The 21,284-nt window shown below is 42.3% G+C and overlaps 1 protein-coding gene across 4 annotated transcripts; it reads right to left on the reverse strand.

Moving 5' to 3' along the window:
* Positions 1-1,530: 1,530 nt before the first annotated feature.
* pms1 (PMS1 homolog 1, mismatch repair system component) lies at positions 1,531-21,279 on the reverse strand. 4 transcript variants are annotated; one of them, XM_047370217.1, is made up of 14 exons: positions 20,663-21,074; positions 20,280-20,341; positions 20,013-20,149; positions 19,570-19,752; positions 19,038-19,140; positions 18,790-18,953; positions 14,452-14,562; positions 11,879-12,001; positions 11,655-11,801; positions 10,766-11,580; positions 8,400-8,867; positions 8,108-8,238; positions 3,466-3,626; positions 1,531-3,389 (listed from the first exon to the last, which is right to left on the reverse strand). In XM_047370217.1, the coding sequence occupies exons 2-14, from the start codon at positions 20,299-20,301 to the stop codon at positions 3,189-3,191; spliced, it is 2,766 nt and encodes a 921-aa protein (XP_047226173.1). In that variant the 5' UTR covers positions 20,302-20,341; positions 20,663-21,074; the 3' UTR covers positions 1,531-3,188. The 4 variants fall into 4 exon arrangements, 3 of the variants coding, with proteins under 3 accessions (XP_047226173.1, XP_047226174.1, XP_047226175.1); XM_047370218.1 differs by lacking the exons at positions 20,280-20,341; positions 20,663-21,074 and adding an exon at positions 21,159-21,279; XM_047370219.1 differs by lacking the exon at positions 20,280-20,341.
* Between the last annotated feature and the right edge of the window lie 5 nt (positions 21,280-21,284).

The raw sequence follows: 21,284 nt of genomic DNA on the forward strand, positions 1-21,284 counted from the left end.
AGCATCCTGGGGTGCATGCTGGTACAGTTGGCAGCGCTGTTGTGTAGGTCTTGGGTTCGAATCCTGGCCTGGGGTCTTTCCACATGGCGTTTGCATGCTGTCCCTGTGCATGTGTGGCTTTACTGCGGCTTTCTCCCAGTCCAAAAGGTTTGGTTAACTGGTCTCTCTAAATTGCCTTAGGTGTTGGTGTGTACATGGATGTCTGGGCCGTGTGTCTCGGTGTTGTCCTGTGTTGGACTGGTGACCTGTCCAGGGTGTCCCCTTCCTGGGACGTTCCCTACTGGTGATGATGCACTTTTCTGCAACCATCAAACAGCAGCTTAGTTCATGTTATGAGCTGGAGGCACACCATAATGTGATCAGTGTTAAAAAGCTGCAGGTTTCCATCTGTTGGGTAACTAGTCCCAGAAGTTTGTCCCAAACGGGTCGAGGTCGTCTAAATCGAGGCCATCAGCTCCACCTTCATATTATGTTCCATCAAATTCTGCTTTAAAGACTATATTTAAGATAACTGGAGGATAACAGAATGGAAATTGCTTAAAATTAAAGACTGGATAATCAACTCAGTGATGGAACAGATTTTAGAGGAATATCAGCTTGATGTCATCTTTTCTTTTTTATCTTGAAGACAGAAATAAGTTTTTTTTTAAAAGCTCCCTGAAACGTATCAAGAAACGTTGGATTGTGTTTTACGTCCATAAATACTGAGGTTCAGACAGCAGACTGGATCTACCTGATGAGGATTAACTGTGGAAAGTACAGCTTGCTACTTGAATGTCACAAATGTATCATGAATAATCTATAAAACTGTACCATAAAAGTTATTTCTGAGATGTCTGTACTCATCCAGCGTCCTCTGACACATACCTGACACCGCTCGACATCCGTCTGTGTTAGGAGCTCGTACATTTCATCAGGGGGGCAGCAGGTCTCTTTGGAGGAAGATCTGCTCTTCATCACTGTCATCTCTGTATCCTCAGAGGACCAAAGCTGAGCTGCTCTGGAAGTTCATGCCACATATTTTTGCTCATCACCTGATGCCTCCTCACAAACAAACACCAAAGCTGAAGCATTCTGTAAACAAATCTGGAGTGAACACCAGTTTGGTCTTCTCCACAAGCTTCCAGTGGCCGTCATTAATCACAGCGTGCCTTCCCAGATGTGGCTGTCAGTTCTGGGGTCAGAATGGTGATTGCTCATGTGTAAGTGGAAAAGCAAGCGCAGTTCAGACGGAAAGGATAAATTACAGGAGAAGTGAAGACAGGTAGCATTCAGCAGCTGGCCATCTGGCCCTCAGGTCCATGACTGGTTGATTTTATTGCTTTTCATTGCTTTCCAATTGCCCAGGAGGGACTTCAGCAAACAACCTGTCAATCTAGCCCAACATCCTCATCCTCTGCAAGTTGTTCAAGTGATTACAGCAAAGGTTTTAAAAATGATTCTCTCATTAGAAAAGTGACACTTTCAACTCAAGAATGAATCACTGGACTTTTATCCTCATCAGTATACACACATAATGCAAAGTATACCCTCAGTGCTATTATTTTATTTTTATATAAAGACGGTATATAAATCAAATGGACTTCAGCATGTTGTAAGGTAAAATAAATACATAAAAATAAAAACAAAATGATGTATTAATTTACAGCCTGGGACCAGGATCGACCACTTCACTACCTGAGGGTCATCAGAGTGAGCGCCTCTTTAAAAGCAGCAGACAGGTGTGTTAACACATCGCCAAGGTGGAAAGACATCAGCAATGGCCTTACAGCAGCAACTGTTGCTGACCTTAGAGCTATGGAGATCATTTCCATCATTCTGCAGAGACAGAGATGGTTCCCAGGTGGAAAACGTTTGCAGCTCCTCTCAAAAGTCTACACACCCCTATAAGCTTTCCAAAGTAAAATAAACGAGACTGACAATTTATTTACAAACCTTTTCCACATTTATCCAGTAAAATGTATCTAAATAAACAATCAATCTTTATTAATAGGTGGAAAATGTAAAATACATAGACCTTAAATACTGCAGAAGCACCTTCTGATTCAGTTGGTTGAACTCTAACCTGGTTAAATTTAATCTGATTAATTTCACCTAAACCTCTCTGCCAACTAAAGCCATAGTTGGCAGAGGTTACAAAGGATCGGGATAATCTCTTAGCAAAGGTATCAGTCAGGAGAAAAAGATCCACAGCAGGATTTACATGCCATAGCTGATGAAACCAAACCTCAAGTTTTGGTCCATAAAGTATATTTGGCAAGAAAAACAAAATGGGGAAATGTGAAACATGGTGGTGGCAGCATCATGCTGTGGGGTTGCTTTGCTTAGCTGGAACTGGTTCTTTTTCTCAAGGCAGAAGAAACCTTCAGATGTGTGTTAGAAAGTTGAATTTTAGTTTTCAGCTGCTCGTTGAGTCTGAGCAAACTTTGAAATCAACAAGAGACACGAGAGTTCATGAGAAGAGAATTAAAGATCTGCAGCGGCAGAACCAGAACTTTAGCGGACATAAAATCACCTGAAGAGGGCTGTGGACAACAGAGGTCCTCACAGTCTGAGATCTGGAGATCAGGCAAGGTGGGCCAATATTACCAATTTCTACTAAAGATTTCTTTTTTATTTAACAATTTAGTTTTTCAGTTAAATTGTAAAAGGATGTAAAATTAGTGGAACAATGTTGAGATGACCGTGTTTCATACCAGCTGTCAAGAACTTCACACCAAAGTATTCTAAATTTAAATGTAAGTCCATCTGTCTGACAGTTTGGTCCAAACGGAGTCATCAACAGAACAATGATCCAAAATACAGCAGCAGATTTATAACTGAATGACTGAGAAACAAAACAGAATCAATGAGCTGCAATGGCCTAGTTAAAGTCCAGAACCCAACCTGATTGGAATGCCGCATTCTGTTAGAAATCTTGTGTAGTTTTTGTACCAAATCACATATTTAAAACAGGAGTCGTCTCACACTGAAAGAAAAGCAGAAGCAGCAGCATGACGAGCCAGGCAGGCTGCCCACGGCTTGTTCAGAACATCTGAAGTTCATTCCTGAGGAAGGACCCACCAGCTTTACAGAACTGAGACAAAGCAGAGTTTAATATCATCTGAGAGAAAAAGGCAGCAAACCAGATGTCTGAACCCGGGGATAAAGAGGAAGTTTTATAAAGTTTGTGTCGGATGTCTCGTTGGTCAAAGCTCCAAAGGCCTGAACAGAGCCTTCGCTTCCCTGTCTGTAGAGGGGATGTCGGTCAGGTGTTGGAAAAACGGCCGTCCGTGGATGCAGGTCCGGTTGGTTCCACCCAGCTGCCGTTCCATCCGTTGAACAAGTTCCTCCACATCTCTGTGACATAAATTTGAAGGCAGCTGGCGGGCCAGTCGGACTGCCTCAGCCTGTGCAGGAAAAAAAAATTAATTCACAGACTTCATTAATCTAAAAGAAAGATAACAGCCATAATGTCTCTTGTACTTTTAGGTAGTTTGTGACTTTAAGTGGACGGCACTCTTGCACTTTGGAGGCCTTCCTGTGAAGAACTGCAGTCAGAACCTCCCTGAGGTCCTCCACGCCGAGGAACGGCACGCAGTCCGCCATGGCCGTCACTTCCAGATGTCTCTTTGCTGACATGAGACCTGGCCAAAGCAAGCAGAAAACAAGGATTAATACACTCCAGACGCTGCTACTATCTCCAGGAAAGAATAATAAATAAACACTGAGGTTTACGGCTGAGCTGATGACAAAGTGCAACAATCCCAGAGCCAAATGGAGTGTTAAATGACTAATAGAAGCCCCAGAAGACTGGAAGGAAGCTGCCTAGTAGGCTGGAAGAATGATGGTCTCACATTTTATGAGGAAATACAGTAAATCATCCACAATTTTGATTCTGATTTAATAACCTGACGATACAGAGGCTGTGACAAAATGCCTGAGGTGGTTGTTTGCCAGTGGAATGCTGTCAGATGCAAAGCATCATTTGTTAAAGAAAATTAAAATCTAAATACATAGAAAAAAAAAGTTATTTCTAAGCAAATAGAAATATGCAGCACTGAAAACATGAACATTTTTAGCAGAAGCTAAAATAAACTGAAGACGGAAAACTTAGTAAAACACATAAAGTAAAGATTTGGCAATAAAAAAAAGTCTTTCTAACATTTTCCAGAAGATAATTATTAGCGGACATAGTGGAAGATAAAATGTTGGAAATATATCATGTTTAAAAATACATTTGATAATTAGATAAAGACTTCTTATCAAGTTCTAAAATAATTTGAATCTTTAAAACATTGAAAAAGACAACCAACAGATTCACGAATAAAAAGGAAAAAGCTGTAAGTTCCTCAAGATTGAAGACAGAAAGAATCAGCTGGATTCTGCTGACTGAATACATGAACTCATCATCATGAGTGGGAGCACCTGCACAAAAACAAGACTTCTGGGTCAATGTCCTCTGGACAGAGGAGACCAAAGTACAGATGTTTCACCATAACAAACAGAACCATGTTTCGAAGAACACCAGAAACACCTCAGACCTACTGCAGGGCATGATGGTGGAGGTGTGATGGTTTGGGCCTGCTTTACAGCCACAAAACCTAGGACCCTTGCAGTCACTGAGTGGACCATGACCTCCACTTTAGAACAAAATATTCTGGAGTCTAATGTGAGTCCAGACCTCAGTCTGATTGAAACGCTGTGAAGGGACATTCAGAAAGCTGAACAGAAACAAAAATCTGCCAAACTCAATGAATTGTAGCAACGTTGGAAAGACGAATGGACCAAGAATCCTCCACAAAGATCTGAGAGACTGATAAAGTCAGACAGAAACCCTGCTGAGCTCATGAAGGAGGTTCTACAAAGTCCTGGATCACAGGTCTTCACAGGTCTTCTTAGTTTTGCACAAACAGCTTTCCTATTTTGGCTTCACTCCTTTTAACACAAGTGCCGAATCATTAGATAAGAGAACTAAATAAATATGAACATCATCTTTATGTCCTGGTCCAGCCTCCTCCAGACGTCTTGGTACCCCTGCTAGAAATGTGTAAAAATACACAAATTAATCTTTATTTGTAGAAGCATAATCTTACAAAACCTTACAAAAAGACTAAATTTATTTAGAGGAGACAAAAACATCTCAGGTTAAGAAGTATTTTTTCCACAACACAGATGTTCATATAACCGGCGGCCCGAGGATTAATGCTTTTCAGAACCACCTTTAGCCAGCTGTCTTCTCCTCCAACATTCCCACGGTTGGAGCATTCAGAGAGACGGATCTGGGCCCATTCCTCTCCATATGATCCTGGATCCTCTCTGGTGCTCTCAGACAGCGGCTTCTCTACAGGGTTTAGTTCTGAGGACCATGGAAGAACTTTGGGTTGGCCTGATGTGTTTTGGGTCATTGAAAACCCAGTGATGACCCATTCTCAGTTTTCTTCAAGAGGCCGCCAGATTTGTACCTCAATTATCCTGGTGTTTCAAAGAGTTCAAGATGGAATTCACTCTCCCTTTGGAAGAGTAACAGGCCCACAGCATCACAGATCCTTTGCCGTACTTAACAGTGGGCCCCAGGAGCAATTCCACTTCATTATCCCTTGTTTCCCAGCAGACCCACCCGGAGTACTTGGCGCTGAAAAGCTAAATCTGAGTCTCATCTGTTCAAAGCTCACAGTTCTGGTTAAAGTACCAGGTGGGTTTGTTTGTTCTGGTGGTCGGACAGAAAATAGCTTTTTCTTAAACTGCCTCCAAAACAATCAGTTAGCATGTAGCTAGAGTCTGATGGTTGCTATGGAGACATGGAGACCCCAGGATGCTGCTCTTTGCTGCAGTTCTCTTACAAGGAGCTTTGGAGAGGTTTTACCTCTGACCGTCCTCCTCACTGTGTGTGGTGGATGGTAAGCTCTGGTCCCAGTCTGGTCGCCAGCCTGCTGGTCTTAGTTCTTATGCTGGTTTTAAACCATTTCATTATCACTCTGACTATAGTTTCTAATTTCCTGATTGATGAAGATCACTCAGTCTCTTTCGAATGGCATGTTCTCCTGTTTTTCCCATTTTGAAGAGTGGCCAAGAGAAAAGTGCCTGTGTGACCCATCATATTTATAGTCCAGGGAAACAGGAAGTCCAGGATCAGTAAGTAAATGCTCCTAAACACAACCGGTGCCAATACATGTGAAGGGAGGTAAAATCTGAACATGTCGTTTGTTCTTGTTATGACTGAATATGGTTTTAATCCCATAAATTAAATCAGATTCATCTGAAACTGTGAACGGAGAGCATCCAACATGCACCTCCTGCAGAGGGTGGCGGTGCCAGAAGAAAAATCCCAGGAATTTCTTAAAGGGCAACTTTTCTCATCACCGGCACACCAGGGTCCAATCCTACCGTGAGACCACGCTACCGGGCAGAAAGCCAATGTCAGCTGAGGTGAACCGTTCTAGCACCATAAACAACCAACAACCGCCGCACACCGAGAGCTGAAGATGAAGCTGGAGCATCGGCTTCATTTAAAAGGACATTTATTCACCAGGTTTCAGGAGCTCCTAATACTGTAGAGTGACAGCAAACACAAGGATAAATAAAAATCTGTCGTTTTAAGCTTAAACACTAACACATCATACTTCTGACAGAGAAACTCTGGGAATCAACCCTTCAGACCCAATCAGGAACCTTCGCATTATATTGACTCCATTTTAAGTTTTAACCTAATGAAAAATGTCAACCATTCTGTCCTGGGCCAATGCACACACTGTAATACATGCTTTATTAATAAGGTGCAGACTAGATTAGTGCAATAGTCTCTGTTCTGCTCTTCCTAAAATAAACTGCTGAGGAAGACAAACACAGATCCCATCACTGTACATCTCTGACTTTATCTTAAAGATGCTTTTAATGTTTTAAAGCCATTCATGTTTTTAGTGCCTCTTAATTATATCTGCTTTAATTCGATAAGGCGTCCAGAACCCTCAGATCTTCGAAAACCCAAAGTAGGAACAAAACCCAGTAGGATGCCCTGGCTGATCTGTGGTAGCCTTCCTGAGGTCCAGAAGGCAGCAGAAACCACTGATGTTTTATGATTTAATATCTACTTTAAATTTATTGAACTTTTAGTCTGGTTTTATATTTATTTTAAATAATTCTGTTTATTATATTTTTTTCTTTTTTCACTGTCATGACTGATGGAGTTTTATACAAGTTGTTGAAATAAAACGTAGATTTTAGTGCTAAATATTAGTTTGTGATTTTGCTTCTTAGTCTTAAATATTACTTTTTAAATTATTATTAAACACAACGGTGTTTCCTAACATCATCTCTGATCTTTTGCTTCAGGCTTTGTGCTTTTTAGCTCATTCTTTGTATTCTTGTCATTTATTGCTTCCTGTTTTCATCTTCTGTAAAGGACTTCGTCGTCTTCGCTGTGCATGAAATCTTCACCTAATGGCTGATAATGAATAAACAGTCAGACAGATGGATGGATGGACTGGCTAATGATGCACACACAGATGGATGTTTTATCCTCTCATTACTTATTTAGGCGTCCAAAATACCTCAAATAAATCCCAGACTTTTCATTTACGGCACTTTGAATAGTCTTGCTACTGAAATGTGCTACAGAAATAAACTTGCATTGCCTTTTAAAGAACATTTGTGAAAGAAAGTGATCTTTTTACATTTAAAAATGAGTTTAATTTCTTTTCCAAACCAGTTTAGAACTGCTGAGTTGTGGAAAATGTGAGATTGTGTTGATTTAATGCAAAAGATTGGAAGAACCAAAACCTATTTCAGCTTTTAATTAAAAAAATTTCTGAAAAATGAGTGAAAAGCAGCAAAGTCTGGCTGCTTGAAAGGAAGAAGTACTGACAGGAAAACTGGATCAAGACTTTTACACAACCCTGTAAGTGAAGTACGATTATTTAAAAAAATATATAAGTTGTTGCTCTAGTGGACTTTGCTGATGGTATTTAGACATGAAACGGGCAGAGAGAAGGGATAAAGACCCCCAGAAACCCCCCAGAGTTGGGAATCAAACCCCAGACGGCTGCGCCATGGGGCACCCGCTCCACCACACGCCAACCCAAGGGGGTCATGGTGAATATTTTGCTCTGTAAGTCTGTCTGTACCGTACCTGGTGTGAGTTTGATTTTAAAGCCGCTGGCAACAAGTCTGGGGTCAGAGAAGAAGATACTTCCATCCAGCTCTGCTGCTTGTTTCTTCATGCTGCACAACGTGTCAACGTACTCAGGTCCTCCCAGATTCCTAGAAGACAGAAAAAGAAATGTGCAGCAGGGCGGTTTCTATGTTCTGAAACAGCAGGCATGTCCAAATTCTCCTTTCTAAATGTATAATCACATTAGAGAGCAGCTTCCCTGCGAGAAGACAACAGACAGTTACTGCTGCTGACAACGGGGATACGTTACCCATCTGTTAACAGAACCGGGTTCTGCAGACTCACTGCTGGAAGAATATTACTCTCCTCAAGCCTCCTAAACAACAAGGCTTCCTGCACTCGAAACGGGTTTAACAACATCAGCCTCTGACCACACAGAAGGACCCAGGAGCTCTGAGAAGCCAGTCGGTTTACAAGATGGAGGCCCCGGGGCCCTGTGTCGTTCTGGGATGAGAGGCGCTGAAGCTGCCGGCGGAGGGCCGCCATGCTGCAGGGGAGGGGCTGCGAAGGCTTAGAGGCTGGAGTCTTCATCTTCTTCTGGGGCTGAGCAGAGAAGAGTTCATCCAGTAGCTGCTGGTTGGACAGTGGCACTTTACGTTTCTGACCCTGGATTTTGGACCTCGGGGTCTTTTCTGTTGGGTCTTTGGGGCCCTCGTCTGAGGCCAACTTGGTCCTCTGGTCATGGAGATCCTGGTTTTTCTTTGCCTTTTCCTCATACCTGCAGTTACAGCAGAGGAAAATATGACTGTTTCACTAATGTCTATGACATTCTTTGGTACCAGTACCAGACTATTCTTTGCAGCTGATATCCGTCTGAGTGAGAAAGTCAGAGTGTTTCTGTTTTCATTTCATGAAAGCCTTTAATATTTTCTGCAAACTGTAAAGCTAGTGAGGCTGTTTATTTAATGGAAGAGCCTGAACAGTTTACCTGGATGAAACAGGAGGATATTAACCAAAAGATCTTTAGGACAAGGTGTGCTACATAATGCAGAGCAGAGTCACAATATTTCCTTTAGAGGGCAGAGAGTAGCCTCTCAGCTGTATGCGTGGCATGCAGTCAGGCTCACATACACACTTTATGCAATCATATCTTTCTGAGAGCCCATTATTGATAAAACATTTCCCTTTCCTTCAAACCTAAAGAGCATATTATCATCTCAATGAACCAGAAAACCTGAAACTATGAAAGTATAAGAAAAACAAACTAAAATTAGCCATCTACTGGTTCTCAAGGCTATTTACTGAAACAACAACCACCTTTTCAGTCACAGCCACAATAACAGGAAGTTACGACCATATTTGGATGATGACTTTGCGTCCATAACTGAACCGTCTGGAGGTCTACAGCTTTCACAGTCTATGGCTGTAGGCCGGTTATAGATTATTCTTTGATAAAAAAGGTGTTTCTAATAAGAATGTGTCTAATGGATGGTTGGCCACACAGAAACACTATGAGACGAGCAGGGAGTGAACAGCCAGGCCAGGAGGGGACGGCAGCAGTGTGTGAGCATAAAGCTGATCAGGTCAGAAGATGTTTCCTTTTATTGAGATTTTTTACTTTTTGCGTTCTTTGTCAGTATCAAATATCTGCTCATGTCCACAGGTTGAATCAAATAAATTATCTCTCTCCAAACCATCTTTCTGCATGTTTATCCAAGACAGTTTTTTTCTTCTATGGCACGTCAACCCTCAGGAACAAAACATCGACCTTGGCAAGCGCCGGTTTGTTAGTTCTCCAAGATAATGCAGTCAGACATTTCTCCTGACTTTCTCCTGTCCATTTAATAACTTGCTCAATAAATATGACCTTGTATGAACTCCTACGGGAGCAGCAGACTTTGCTCCACTACATCCATCCTGGGAGGCCATTGTTCTATGCATTGACATCAGAGCTCTGCTTCACATGCACGACGCCATCACTCTTCTGACTGTGTTCTCAGCACCAAAATCCAAACCTTTCACCAAGTTGTGCCTGTATGCCCGGTTCTGGAGGTAACCTGTGTGAGCGTCAGCTCACAATGAATTCCAAATCTCTTCCAATTCTGGTCTGTTAATCTTCAGAACTTTAACTAGGCCATTGCATCACCTCAATTGTTTTTCAGTCATTCTGTCACAGCTCTGCTGCTGTGTTTGGAATCATCGATTTGTTCAAATTGAATTACTTTAAATTGGTGATCAATAATCTACCTTAATTAGGCTGAAATGCAGTGTAACTGTTGTTGCCGGGTTGCAGCAGATCAACAGAAAAGGAGCCCGGTTCTGGCCCAGTGCATCGAACCATTTACTAACGACAGTTAGGGCCTCTGAATCCTTGCCTGAGTTCTCAGGTATGTTCAGGTATGCAGATTGTTTGTAACATTTGTGTCAGTTTGTACATGTTAAGAGGAGCTTCTGCACAACGTCTCACAGGATGTTTCCATGTTAGATAACATCTGTCACAGTGGAGATTCCAGGATTCCCTGGAGGAAAAGACATTTTACAGGCACAACCAACTGGAAATTGGGATCAATTAAATTTCCAGAGTATTTTTTTGCGTGCAAGTCACAGATCAGACGTTCCTTCTGCACAAGAGTTGGAAACAGAGAGTCAGAACAAGAGACAGGTCTGGAAACTCACTTCTTTCTGTCTTCCTCCCTCAGATTTTTCCACCTCTCCTGAACAGCGGTGCTGATCTCCTGCAGGCTGGCCGCAGGCTGCTCCCTCAGGACCTCCGATCGGGCCTCCTTCTCGAACAGGGAGGCGGGAGACAGTGGTGCCCTCATAGCGCGGTTGCTGATCATGTTGTAGGCCGTCAGAACAGCTCGTTTCTCTGTTATAGCGTTGATTGGCTTTTTACTCATGTCCTCCTCCGGGCTGGGATGACCGAGCTTTAAGGGTCGGAGGATTACGACGGGCTGCAGAGGTTCTCCTGACGTCGGGTCAGTCAGAGCTGTACCTCGACTCCAGTCCTCGGCCGATATTTGCATCTTTCTTGTTTCTGCAGCTGGAACATCACAGTCCCCGGGTTTCTCTGGAGATATGCTTGCAGAACTAGTTTGTGTTATTTGGGAGCGACTCCGAGTCATTTCATCATCGCAAAGAGAGAGGTCGGACTGAAGCTCGGCGGGAATCTGGTTGACAATCCAGTCGTCTGCCATAGAGGATGAGGAGCTACAGTTGGAGGCCTGGCGCTGCAGGGAAGCATCAGAGTTTGCTGCTGACTGACCTGTGTCACCGTGTTTCGGTTCTTCTGTGTGGAAGCCTTCATCATGGCTGGCGACACCAATTTTCCTGCTTTCCTTATTTTCCAGGGGTGAAGCGTCATTCTCCAAACAATTAGATAGAGGAGGAAGAGTCTCAAGGTTCAGCTGTTTTTCAGCTGGTTGGCTTGGACCCGGCCGAAAACCATAAAGAGAAACCAGCAGAGCCTCGACCGCAGTCAACACCGCCTCCTAAACATCAAGCACAGGTGGTCAGAGGCAGTAACTTCTAAATCTGATGAACTAAAGTGGAACTTCTCAGGTACCTTGTTATCAAGCAGGACTTGGGTTTTGTCAGGTGTCAGATTTACATCCACTGATGAAGGGGAGACAGTAATTTTAAGCATGAGGACAGGGTAGCGATGCCGAGCCGCATCATCAGAATACTGAGCAGAGTAGTGCTGACGCAGCAGCTGAAGATACAGGAAAACATAAGCCATAAAACCAGCTGAAAGTGCAGGTTGAATGCATTTATGCCAACAAGTTTCACCTTCAGAATTTCTTTTTGCTGGACAGGCCGGTTATTAATGAATATGAAGGTTTTATCTGGAGTGGAGGAGCTTGTGGAGAGGAGATCAGCTCCAGGCTTGGGAAGAAAGCTGTCCAGAACCATCTGAGTTAAAGAAGAGAAAAATAAAAACAATCATAGACAAAGAAGGCAGGCAATGAAAGTCAAACTAAACAGAAATCTCACCTCACTATTAATACCTTTTAGAGCACCTTGAAAGAGGAATCAGACCACCTTAATGTTAGCGAGTTTATCACAACCAGTTCAATGAATATTCTCTGGATTTAACGTTACAAACCGACACTAACGGCAAACCAGTGGAAGATAAAAATTCATTTATTTCAGCAGTTAGAATCTCCTATGCTTAGATGAAATCCAGTGCAAGCTCCTGCTTCCAGATCTCACCTAATCAGAACCAGAGTCCAGCTGTGTGTGATTTGAGTCTAACTGCAGAGGTTCTGTTTCTGGTTTCAGAGGTTCTTCAGAGAACATCAGAGAACAACCAGCATCTTGAAGACCAAGGAACACAGCAGACAGGTCAGGGAGAAGGTTCTGGTTCAGTTTAAAGCTTTGAACATCTCACATATCTCTGATCAACCTATCATCTGAACATGGAGAGAAGATGGACTTCTAGAAGACAGTGGCTGCAGATTTTATTCAGGTGTACCAGAGATGAGGGGGATGCTCATTTTCAGATGTTAGTTACACACAACATGAACGTTAAAGGGGTGTGAATACTTTTGTAAAGCACTTATATTTCTGACAGAATAGTTGAGGGAAACTTGAAAATTGAGCGAAGACAACCCAGAGAGTGACGTTTCTTCTTCTTCTCCTCCTCTGCAGGCTTCTCTATGAACACTGTTCTGTTCAAATCTGTATCATGATGATCTTTCACCCAGAACCCCTGGAGATAATGACTCAGCATAAAACTCAGTTGAAGGTTAGCCTGTAAGTTACGATGCACATGCCAGTGACAATCATAACCGAGCTCAGAGCACATCATGTGCTTCATCCTGCTTCTGCTCATTACGGTCATTTTATGAGTGTATGAACTGGACCTCTGGTCCCCCAAAGGTCCTCGGCTGTGTGTTGTCAGAGCTGCCAAAAAAAAGCCAGCGTCACATTTAGTTTCTGTAAGACGAGAGCCTTCGGTCAGCCTGCTTCCTCTTGATCAGCGGGCTGTGTTCTTGGGGAGAAGGAGGGAAAAATCTTTCATTAATACCAGGGAGGAAAAGGTCAAAGGTTGTTCTCATAACTTGGCACCATGCAGCAAAATAACAACAACAAAGAGGGAAAATGAGGAAGAAACAGGGTGAAAAGGTCTGCTCGATATCTGTCAGAGCAGATTGTTTGGGTGGCTGGAAGCAGGTAGGGGCCTCGTGACAACCTACCATGACCACGCAGAAACCAACAGCTGCACAGTAATTCAATTACTGTCAGCACAGCAAAGGCTTGGCTAACAAAAATCTCTCACTCTTCATCAGGAAAGAGCTCAGAAGAAAAGGGCAAAGCATAAGTTGGCCAGCCACCAACTGAGCACATTTTCTGGCAGCAGATCAGCTGTTCGTGATGAGGTTATTGAAATCTAACGGCTGTTCTCACATTTAGCCTGCAGAAAATTATCCACCTTTTTAGGTTTGGACTTTGGCTGCTTTTTCCCCCCATTTTTGAACAAATGTTGTTTGTTTTCCTGTTTAATCTGACTTAAGGCACTCGTGTGTAAAAAGGCGTGGATCAGATGCAGATTATTCAACTGCAGAACGTTTTAAACACATTAAAAGGTTTACTTTATAACAAACCAATCCTCATCGTGTTTTTGCCCAAACTGACCAGCTGCCCCCATGCCAGTAAAGTCCAATGATTGATATAAAACGGGACATATGTGCTAAAAACTGTGTTCTAGTATTAGCAATGGCTTTTTCCTAAAAACAGCGTGCAGACATCATCAAAGCAGCCTCACATCCAGCAAACTGCTGCTGAAAATATGGAAGCTAAAAGAACAGTTTCCTGAATCACCAAACTAAGACGCTCATCTGCAGAGAAGACCTAAAGGGTCCAGCAGACTCATTATCTGTCTCCGTAGGATCATCTCGCCACCACTGCAGAGCCTGCTTAACACTGGCAGCAGGTGAGTAGAAAGGCACCTGCACGCACAGTGAGAAGACGTTTGGACAACAACAGCAGAGCAGGAACCATTTCAATCCATGTGTGGTGTTGCTTTTCCACCAAAGGACTGGGCGTCCTCCCAGTTCTGCCCAAACATTTTGCCATGGATAAAAAGTGGGATCAATCCAGCCTCCAAGAGAAACTTCTTCCAACCATCACAGAACGTTTTGGTCATCATCTGTAGATTTTCCAGTAAAAAGGAGCAAGGGTCACTATGCTATGGCTCAAAGGTTCGAACATGTACACAACTTCCCAGACCTGAACCCCACTGAGAAAAAGCAGGTGAGGAAAGAAGCCACCAAACTGGGATCCACTCCAGGATCTGAACAGACAAAAACCTGACAAAGACCGACTACTACACAAAAAACTTGAACCTTTCTTTAACTGACCTCCGGTTGTTCTTGGTGGCACGACAGCAGGTTAGTGACAGCGCTGGGCCCAAGCGTAGCAACGAGGGCGCTCCTGTTGTCAGCCACTCTGGGCTTCTGCCAGACCACCACCTGAAGAAGAAAACACCTCCTTGAGTTCTCATCCCACCACAGCAACATCAGCCAAAAACATCAACAGTTCATAAGCTTCTCAAGAGCAGCATAAAGTTAAACATCTTCCAAAAATGCAGAAATAAGCTCTTCAAACATATTCATATTTCTTCAAACATATTCATGGTAAAATCTCAACCCAGATGGTTGCAGGACATGTCTGATGTTATACAGTTCGACTCCTGTAAACAGATCCCTGCAATAAACAGTTCCTGAAAAGGCTGTGAAACATAACACAAGTCACACAGCAGAGCTGGAGGCAAATGATAGGGACAACTGCATGATGACTGTACAAACTGTGCTTCACTGCAATCTCAAAACTGGTTTCTATGAAAATTGTGCAGCATTGCATGCAAACTCACTGACCTGCAGCGCCAACCAACGCCTGCACCCAGAGAGGCTGCAGCCTGAAGCGGACTTACTGCGGAGCTTGAGTCTGGGTTTCAGGTCGTAGGCAGATCTGCTCTGTGGTGGATGAGGTCTAGACTGTCGCATTAGGTGCTAAACACTTTATTTCGCATAAGACCTGCTTGATTTAGAAGATATGTTTGAGTTCAGGGCAGATTTTCTGCTTTAAAAGAAATAAGTTCAATAAGTGGTTCAGGAAACCACAGCTCTTTGAAATAAATTACAGAAACCTCCAAATTATTCATTTAAATGGGTAAACTGGTTTCTTTAAGCTAAGTAAACCAACGTTGATTTAAATTAAACATAAACTTTCATATTTGACAGATATTTTAATTTTTCCCTCTCATGTTCAGATATTTATTGCTGAGCTGCAATTACTTCCTATAAATGCTGGAGAACTGTTTATGCAAAAGAGCAGCTCCTCCTGCTGCCGCAGCACCGCTTCCATCTGGGGGAACGTATCTCTTCCCAGCACAGCAGTAGTCCAGAGTCCAGAATGGGTTTATGATGAAATCAGACCCAAACAACATTAATCTCAGATGGTTTCCTGGTGGTTATGCTGGAAAAGCCACGACCACCAATCCAAACTGTGTGGAAATGTGATTAAATGAACTGTGCCGATTCTGATTCCCGACTGTGGAAGGAAGTACAAACCAGAGCTCCAACCAGGATCACATTCAGATATCTGAAGATATTTATCACAAGCGGTTACACTTTGAAACTAAATAAAAATCAGCTTTAACTAAATAACTAAGTAATGATCCCCAGATCTTTAATTAAAGCCTGTGAGACGTGTCTTATTGGAACCATGGCAGCTGTGGTTCTGCTCCATTCAGATTTAAAATCAGTCAAATCGACCATCCTGTGCAGCTGTGATCGTTTCAATCTGCATCTCAGAACATAAATAATCTAACTTTACTCCTTAAAGTTTTCTAAAAAGACTTTGAAGAGAGAGCCGTCTCCATGGAGACACTTAAAGTCCAAATGAAATATTTTCACTGAGGTTGGCTGATTTATTGATGTATTTAAATGAAAACTCAGTAAAACACTGCTATATAACATGTTATATTCAGCCTGACTGGGTTTAAAAAGGTTCTGTTTGCCAACAAACATCCAGAACTCTGGTCATTTCATTTCAATTTAACAGTAAATATGAGCTGCAGAAGATAAACTGGGAGAGGACTGAAACAAAATGCCGTCATCAGGGTAGATTGGACCTGGTTCCTGCAGTGGAAACGCACCTTGGATCTTCCTTGTTAAACGTTTCTGCTCCCTTAAATGTCCCATTTTCATTCTCTTGGACGTGAGGCTGCTCTAGGTACGGATAAATATGCCATTCTTCTAAAAAACAAGTTTGTCCTTCTCCTCGTCCATCTCCACCTATCAATCATGCAGTGCCTCTATTGTGGGGACAATTTAATTTAAACATTATATGCTTTCCTTCAACTTCTTCCATAAATACAACATTTCACATAAACTACAAATTTCTTTGCTTTTAAATTCCAGATGTTAATAAGATAAAATTCTGGATAACAACTAACTGCCTTCAGTCAAACTCATCCGGGATATTCCCTCATCCAGGGTAGTTAGCAGCAGAGATCACACCCATAATGCTTTGAACAGCTTCCATGGTTGATCCAAGTGGGAATGCTGTCCCAGAAGCTTAATGGTGGCCAGTCCAAAACCAGCATGGATTAGTGTTTGGGATCATTGTCCTGCTGAAACACCCAAACGCAAGGGTTTCAACCACCAACCTGTTGATCTGAAGTGAAGAATGAAATCCTTCATTATTCACCTCCATGCAATGCACCAGTACCACAGCAGAGAAACAGACCCATAGCATGATGCTACCACCACCGTGCTTGGCAGTTTGTACAGCGTTGTTAGGTTTGAAAGCCTTAGCTTGACTCCAAACACACTTCATGTTGCCGTGACTGTAAAACGTCTCTCCTGAAGGCATCTGGCTTGTCCACATGGGCAGCTAGAGGTTTCAGTCTAGCTTCAGGGCAATGATTGAAGAAGCTTCTTTGTTAATCAGCACCATCTCAGTCCAAAACCATGGAAAACTGGTGTCACTGTGGGGAGTAACACTGCTGTTCAAACAGTTTCCAGTTCCTACCAGGTTTGATCCTTGATCTTTCCTAAACATCCTAACCCGTTTTCCTTCTTCTAAGGAGGGTGGATTGTGTCTTATTAATGATATGTGATTAATTTGTTCATACATTCCTTATGTGGTTATCTTACCAATGGGTCCAAAAGGCTTTGCCCAACCTGTGTAAATCTACAGATCAACTTCTAAGATCTTTATTGAGATATTTGGACTTTCCCAATGTTCTGAGTTTTGGTAAATCCAAACATTGCTGTTAAACTAATCCGTTCTATGCTGCAAAGAGAAACCAACAGTTGTAGTCAGTCATGGTCACTAATCAGAAGTGAATCGGCCTCTCAGCACCTCTTATAAGCTTCAATCTCTGCCAAATCATTTTTTTTCTCCAACCTGACAACAACACAAAGACTTAATAACTTTCATGAAACAACCTCAGGAGATAATTTCTGTCTCCAATACAGGCCTTAAATAATAATTTATTCAAATATTAAAGTCAATTTAATGGATTGACATGAAGTGTGCTGCACATCTGGATTCTGAAAAAGACACGGTGCATTTTACAACCTTAAATGAAGTCAACATTTGCCTCTCACCTCTTGCTCTTTTTGTGTTTTTGGGATTTTTTTCTGCAAATAATTTAATACAAGACACAATTGATCGTAGCCCTAATGTACTTGTTTAAACAACCCAAATGTAAAATCTGCAGGAATAGCTTAAACAGATGCAATGTACCAAATCTCAAAAGAAATCCAACTGAATCATCAGGCTCGACACCGTATTACATATTATCCTCTCCGATGTGATTATTCTATAGAAATACTTTAGAAATGTTATTAACCGGAGCTTCTTCAGTTATGCTGAGCGGCTGATGTACCGATGAGGCCAATTTTAAACCACCGAGTTCTGCATTTTTACTCATTTGTTAAAATAGGGATTTTACTTCAGTTGTTTGTAAATTGTTTTTAAATCTGCTGCTTTAAGGGTTCAATATGACTCTAATTTCAAAACCAGAGGGAGATTTTCAGCAGGAGGAAATGCAACGAGGACACCTAGTGGTGGAGAACCCCACTCTACATAAACCGGTTTAAATGACAGATTTTATTATTATAATCATCACTAAATGTTCATTTGCTGTTGAGAGTGTAATATGATTTAATCTTGGAAAGTTATTTCATCTGAAAAAAAAAAAGTGATTTCATTTTATTTGGAGATTTTAGAACATCTACTGCCTTGACAACCACATCTTTCCACAGACGTCTATTCATTTTTCACAACAAACCCACTAAAAAGAAACGCATTTCAAAAGGCCTGGATGAGGTAGAGGAGGGTACAGCTGCTGGGCTGACCTGCCTGCAGTCCTGATCTGTTCCCAACACAGAAGGATGGAGAATTTACAAACCAGAAAGGGGACAACAGGGATGTTGGGACACGTGTAGATGTGCTTGCAGTAGAATTGGGATAAAATAAAACCTGAAACTCTTCCTCGTTTGTTATTGCCAATGAAAGACTAGATTCTAAGTCCTGGGAGAAGGAATGAAGACAGGATAAAGTGGGAAAAACATCCCTGAAACAAGGCTTATGTTGTTAGGAAATGTTGCATCTGGAAATTCAGGAAAAGCAGGATAACAGATGAAATTGGTGAAGTTAACAGGCTGAAACCTGGAGGTACTGACCTTATTATGCACTAGCATCAGTCTGAGCTCTGGTTTTATAATGGCATAGGCCATCAACAGGTCCTGAACCTTCTTCAGCTCCTCCTTACACTTCTTTGTAGAAGAATAGTACTGCCGTCTCACTGGGAGATTCTTAAAAAGCTTCATCACATTCACGGACGTACCTGGAGACACAGAGAAGGTCTCACACTCAGGCCCTGCCTTCAAAGCAGAACAATCAAACCTTCATTTAATCATCAGTGACCTGCCTTGACCCAGGTGGGACGGCCTCTGAGAAACGATGTTTCCAGTGAAGTCCAGTGTGTACAGGGTGCTGATGTCGTCTTCCTCCGTTTTTGTGGTAACAGCTACCTAAAGAGGAAACAGAGCAGCTGTGTAGTTTCTGCACCGCTATCAGCTGTGCAGGAGCGACCCACTCATCTTTTAACATTCTGCTCTCCACTTCCTGTTTGCATGCTACGTCTAGTAAGATGTTTGCTCCACTATCGATTTAACTTTAACTGCGTTTTATTATCGAAGATTTAATGGGAAAGAAAGGATGCTACAAAATCTTCAGTTATAACAATACAATCATCATTTAACTTAAAAAAGTTAAGGAGAATGTATCATTTTCCCATGATTTAAGCCTTCAGGCTGACAGACATTTTTCTTTTTTGCACCTGAAGCTCCCAAATGACCAGAAAACATCCAAATGTCTCATTTCACCCAGCAGAAAAATCCCCTTTTAAAAAGTTTTAAATTGCTTGCATGTTCAATTTACTAGTCTGAAATATTTTTCACCTCAGCCACAGCACAGATGGAGCCCAGCGCCTCCCCCCTGAAGCCGTATGTTTCCAGATGCCCCAGGTCTTCGTGGCTGCAGATCTTGGAGGTGAAATGTCGGACGGCCATCACTGGAGCATCCACAGCTTTGATCCCACAACCGTTGTCACGAACTTCTGTCCGATCCAGGCCAAAATTCTCCTTAAAATGTGCAGCATGGTAAGTACAGTTGACAGGGGGGGGGGGGAACAGGAATAACATGAATGTCTTCAATGTAAGTCGTGAAAGTTGAAGCTTCCGCAGCAGATTTCCACATGGGAAAGAATATTTCTAGAAACCTTCAGAAACTGCTTGTTATAGAAAGTTTACAACATCAAAATCTAAAGGAAAATCCTTTCAAACTCACAAACTCATCCTTCCGTTTGGCATAAAGCAAACCAAAGAGTGAACAGGTTCAATACCAGTTTTATGTCGATGCTTGAGGCTCCAGCATCCAGGGAATTCTCCATCAGTTCTTTCACAACATTCACCACAGAAGTGATGACCTGGGAGCTGGACAGCAGCCGCACCGTGTCTGGAGGAAGCTGCTTCATGATTCCTGGTTTAAAAAAAACACAAGGATCATGAATCTGCAGGAAGACTGATTTAGTAGATTTTCAAGTAAACAGTATTATGTTTACAACAGATAATATTCATACAAAACATCAGAACATTTATCCAGAACATGCCTTGGCTGGTACCGTGTTTCATAAACTGGAGAACCTCTATCTGTCCGAGCGGTGCTGAATATCTGAAACCACGATGAATGTGATATAAGTGACCGGAAAATGTCTTCAAACACATGGTCTCTAGAGGTACAAACATGTTTCAACCCTCAAAACAATCTGCAAAATGACCCAGGACAAAAATGATACAGAAAAAAGATGACCGACAGAAAAAGGAACCATAATGGCCAAATAAAATAAAACAAATGAACCTTTTTAAGTCAGAAGTCAAATGTTTTTTAACAAGACCAGACTTCTAATAAAGGAGATAGAGCAGACTGTTACCCTGGTGCCACATGTATCTGACACCAATGTAACCAACTAGATAAACGCTGTTTTTACCTCACCTTGTTGTGACTTTGTGGACAGTCTGTGTAGTTTTTTACATGATAGTCCCCAACTCAAACCAATACTGCAAACAGGGAACCATCCCCTCTATCTGAGGTCCTCCAGCATCCACCGACTGATAATCTGGATGTTTGATCCCTAAGAGGTGATTGCAATGGTAGAAGACCGAGGACGCTGGAAACCAACGGTTTCTTTTATTATCTAACGCGTTTAAGTGTGATAAAAAAGCAAAGACAGAAGAACTATTTTTTACACCACTGTACGTTTAGCATATACCTGCTGAGCTGAAAATTTATAATAAGTGTCTAAAAACTATCGTCTCCTGGAACCAAATATTGAGAAATGGCGTCGTCTTAAAACCTATTTGACAATATCGACTGGTGCTCGATTGTGTTAAAGGTAAAATGTGCTCTTGAACTTTCACCTACTACACCATCGCCAGCTAGCTGTGTCGATAATTTAGCTTCCTGTGGTGATTTGCTAACGGCTACCCACCAACTCAGCAGCGCTGACCGAACCGCTTCCACCATTTATAATCTCACACGAGCGCGAGCCACAACAGAAACAACCTCGTTCCCGCCCCCGACGCTGCCTGCTGATTGGCCAGCACCAATGAGAGGG

The sequence above is a fragment of the Girardinichthys multiradiatus genome, chromosome 7 (genome assembly GCF_021462225.1).
Source record: "Girardinichthys multiradiatus isolate DD_20200921_A chromosome 7, DD_fGirMul_XY1, whole genome shotgun sequence".
Lineage (NCBI taxonomy): Eukaryota > Metazoa > Chordata > Actinopteri > Cyprinodontiformes > Goodeidae > Girardinichthys > Girardinichthys multiradiatus.